Source organism: Rousettus aegyptiacus, unplaced genomic scaffold, assembly GCF_014176215.1.
Source record: "Rousettus aegyptiacus isolate mRouAeg1 unplaced genomic scaffold, mRouAeg1.p scaffold_m13_p_5, whole genome shotgun sequence".
Classification (NCBI taxonomy): Eukaryota; Metazoa; Chordata; class Mammalia; order Chiroptera; family Pteropodidae; genus Rousettus; species Rousettus aegyptiacus.
In genome coordinates this window covers 78,272,714-78,275,478 of record NW_023416308.1, presented here as the reverse complement: position 1 = coordinate 78,275,478, position 2,765 = coordinate 78,272,714, and the positions used below count along the sequence as shown (strand labels likewise).

General features: G+C 35.4%; 1 protein-coding gene across 1 annotated transcript; it reads left to right on the top strand.

Annotated features, from left to right (window-relative positions):
* The first annotated feature begins 1,546 nt into the window (after positions 1 to 1,546).
* LOC107517307 (olfactory receptor 51A4-like) lies at positions 1,547 to 2,485 on the top strand. Its single transcript, XM_016157884.2, has one exon. The coding sequence runs from the start codon at positions 1,547 to 1,549 to the stop codon at positions 2,483 to 2,485; it is 939 nt and encodes a 312-aa protein (XP_016013370.2).
* The last annotated feature ends 280 nt before the right edge of the window (positions 2,486 to 2,765 follow it).

The following is a 2,765-nucleotide window of genomic DNA, read 5'->3' as shown; positions in this document are numbered from 1 at the left end:
CAAGATGAGGGTACAAGTAAAATTTCAAAACAAATATGAAGCCTAACACTGAGAAAGAAACTACAATTTCAGTAACAAGAATACATACTTATGAGAAAAGAAAAACTAAAGCAACTTAAAATGAATTTTGAAGTAGGCATGCTTACAATCTTCAAAAAATAAAGGCAGAATAGTAACAACAAAATGAATGAAAAATTATAAGAGATTGGCAGGTATAAATTGAAATGGAAAGTTATTAAAATAACCTTCATTAGAAAGAAAAATAGAGTAATTGAAATAAAACTCAAAAGTTGGAATATATTTGAGACCAGACACAAATGAAGACAGAATTAGTAAATAAGAAGGTAGTATTAAAGATGTGCCAAAATACAACAAAAATAAATGAAGAGTTTGAAAATATGAAGCCATCTGACTAGAAAGTTGGAATGAGAGGGTTCAACATTTTTCAGCTAGATATAATGTTGACTAAACCATGTTGAAAGTTATAATGTCAGAAGATATTCAAAAGTGAAGAAATACATAAATTTTCAGGTTGAAAATGGTAAGCTCAAAGCAAAATAAATTAATTATAAATCCCCACTTGTGTACTACATGTTGAACTGCAGAACATCAGTGATAAAAAGAACATCCTAAAGACTAGAAGAGGGGAAGAAATTTTTACTAAAAGGGATGAAAGACCATGTGCCAGCCAGAAAAAAAAATATATACATGAAAAGTCGACTGAGGAGTGTTTATTAAAAGATTTCTTAGTAGAGGTGTATACAGGGTTTAGGAGACAAAAGAAGATGCAGAAGCCCTCAGGGATTTATGGTTGGAAGGGAGGAACCAAAAGAGAATGACGAGCATGGACTCATAATAGGCTTCTATGACAAAAATCTATATTACCTCCCTACACAACTAGTAATCATTAAGAAAAATAGAAAAATAATGGAGAATAAATGGTTCTATAAATAATAGCAACAAGGTCATAAGGATTATGCAAATAAATTGATAAAAGATATAAAATCCGCCATGGAGAAAACAACCAAATACTATTGAAATACATAAAAGAAGATTTGAGGAAAGGAAATAAAATCCATTTTTACATTAGAGAACATTGTATAAATACTTATCTCTGACTTTTATGTAATTTCATTGAAATTTTAAATAAATTCTTAATAGTACATTGATTGTAGTATTTACATAATAAAAGCAAAAGTCTCAAATTCTTGAATTGGAAAATAAACCCCTATGCAATTATTTAAGTTGACCAATCAGTCCTTATTGAACTTATATCTGCTCTAATCCATTTCCGTTGTATGATTCTATTTTGATGTCAATTTGTTATCCTTTTCTCTCAGTCTTTGTTTTTAGTTGGGATATTGATGTCTACTTTTCTACCTATTTCTTTTCATTTAGATTTGTATCTAAGAATTGTGCATATATCACTTGGATTCACAAGACCTAATGATTGCAATAAAATAGTCTGGCGTTTGAGCCTATCTATTTGGGCCACTACAAGAAGCCTCTCCTGAGCCTCTCATCTTGCTTCCCTCAGATACCTGGCATGCCCACCTTCAACACCTCTGAAATTGAAATTTCTACCTTCTTCTTGATTGGGATCCCAGGGGTGGATCCTGCCAACATTTGGGTTTCTATCCCTATTTGCCTCATGTACCTTGTTGCCATCCTGGGAAACTGTGCCATTCTATTTTTCATAAAAACAGAGCCTTCTCTGCATGAACCCATGTATTATTTTCTCTCCATGTTGGCTGTCTCTGACCTGGGATTGTCCCTCTCCTCGCTCCCTACCATGCTAAGAGTATTCTTGTTCAATGCTCGAGAAATTTCTTCAGATGCCTGTATTGCCCAGGAGTTTTTCATTCATGGATTCTCAGCTATGGAGTCATCAGTACTTCTCATTATGTCTTTTGATCGCTTTATTGCCATTTGTAACCCTCTGAGATACACCTCCATTCTGACCGGTTCCAGAGTCACCAAAATCGGGCTTGCTTTTTCTCTCAAAAATGTTTTGTTAATCCTCCCTTTCCCTTTCACACTAAAACATCTAAGATACTGTAAGGAATACCTCCTTTCCCATTCCTATTGCCTCCATCAGGATGTCATGAAGCTGTCCTGCTCTAACAACAAGGTTAATGTCGTCTATGGTTTATTTGTGGCTCTCACAGGCATCGCAGACTTGACATTTATTTTCATGTCCTACATGTTGATTCTGAAAGCAGTATTGAACATAGCATCCCAGAGGGAAAGACTCAAGGTCCTCAATACATGTGTCTCCCACATCAGTGCTGTGCTCATCTTCTATGTTCCCATCATCTCCCTAGCTTTCATCTACCGGTTTGCCAAACACAGTTCCCCAATCATTAGGGTTCTCATGGCTGATGTTTTCCTTCTGGTACCTCCATTAATGAATCCCATTGTATATTGTGTGAAGAGCCAACAGATAAGAAATCTGGTTTTAGGGAAACTGTGTCAGTTTCCCTAACAGCTGACAGAAATGCTTAATCACAATGAAAACCTGATCAGTAAATGACATAAAACGAGCAGAATGAAACAATAAAAAATTGAGATGGGACATCACCTGTAAAATTCTTAATCTCTTTTCAGTAAACCTAGTTAAGCTCTCATCCTTTCTTAGGGAAAAAGGCCCTCTTCCTCAAATCCTGATAATTGCCCTGAAAACTGGCAACTCAGATCCTCTGGTTATTGATAAGGGTCATCAGCCCATTGTTAGCAGAAATGATGTTAGGCCAGACAGGGCTCTT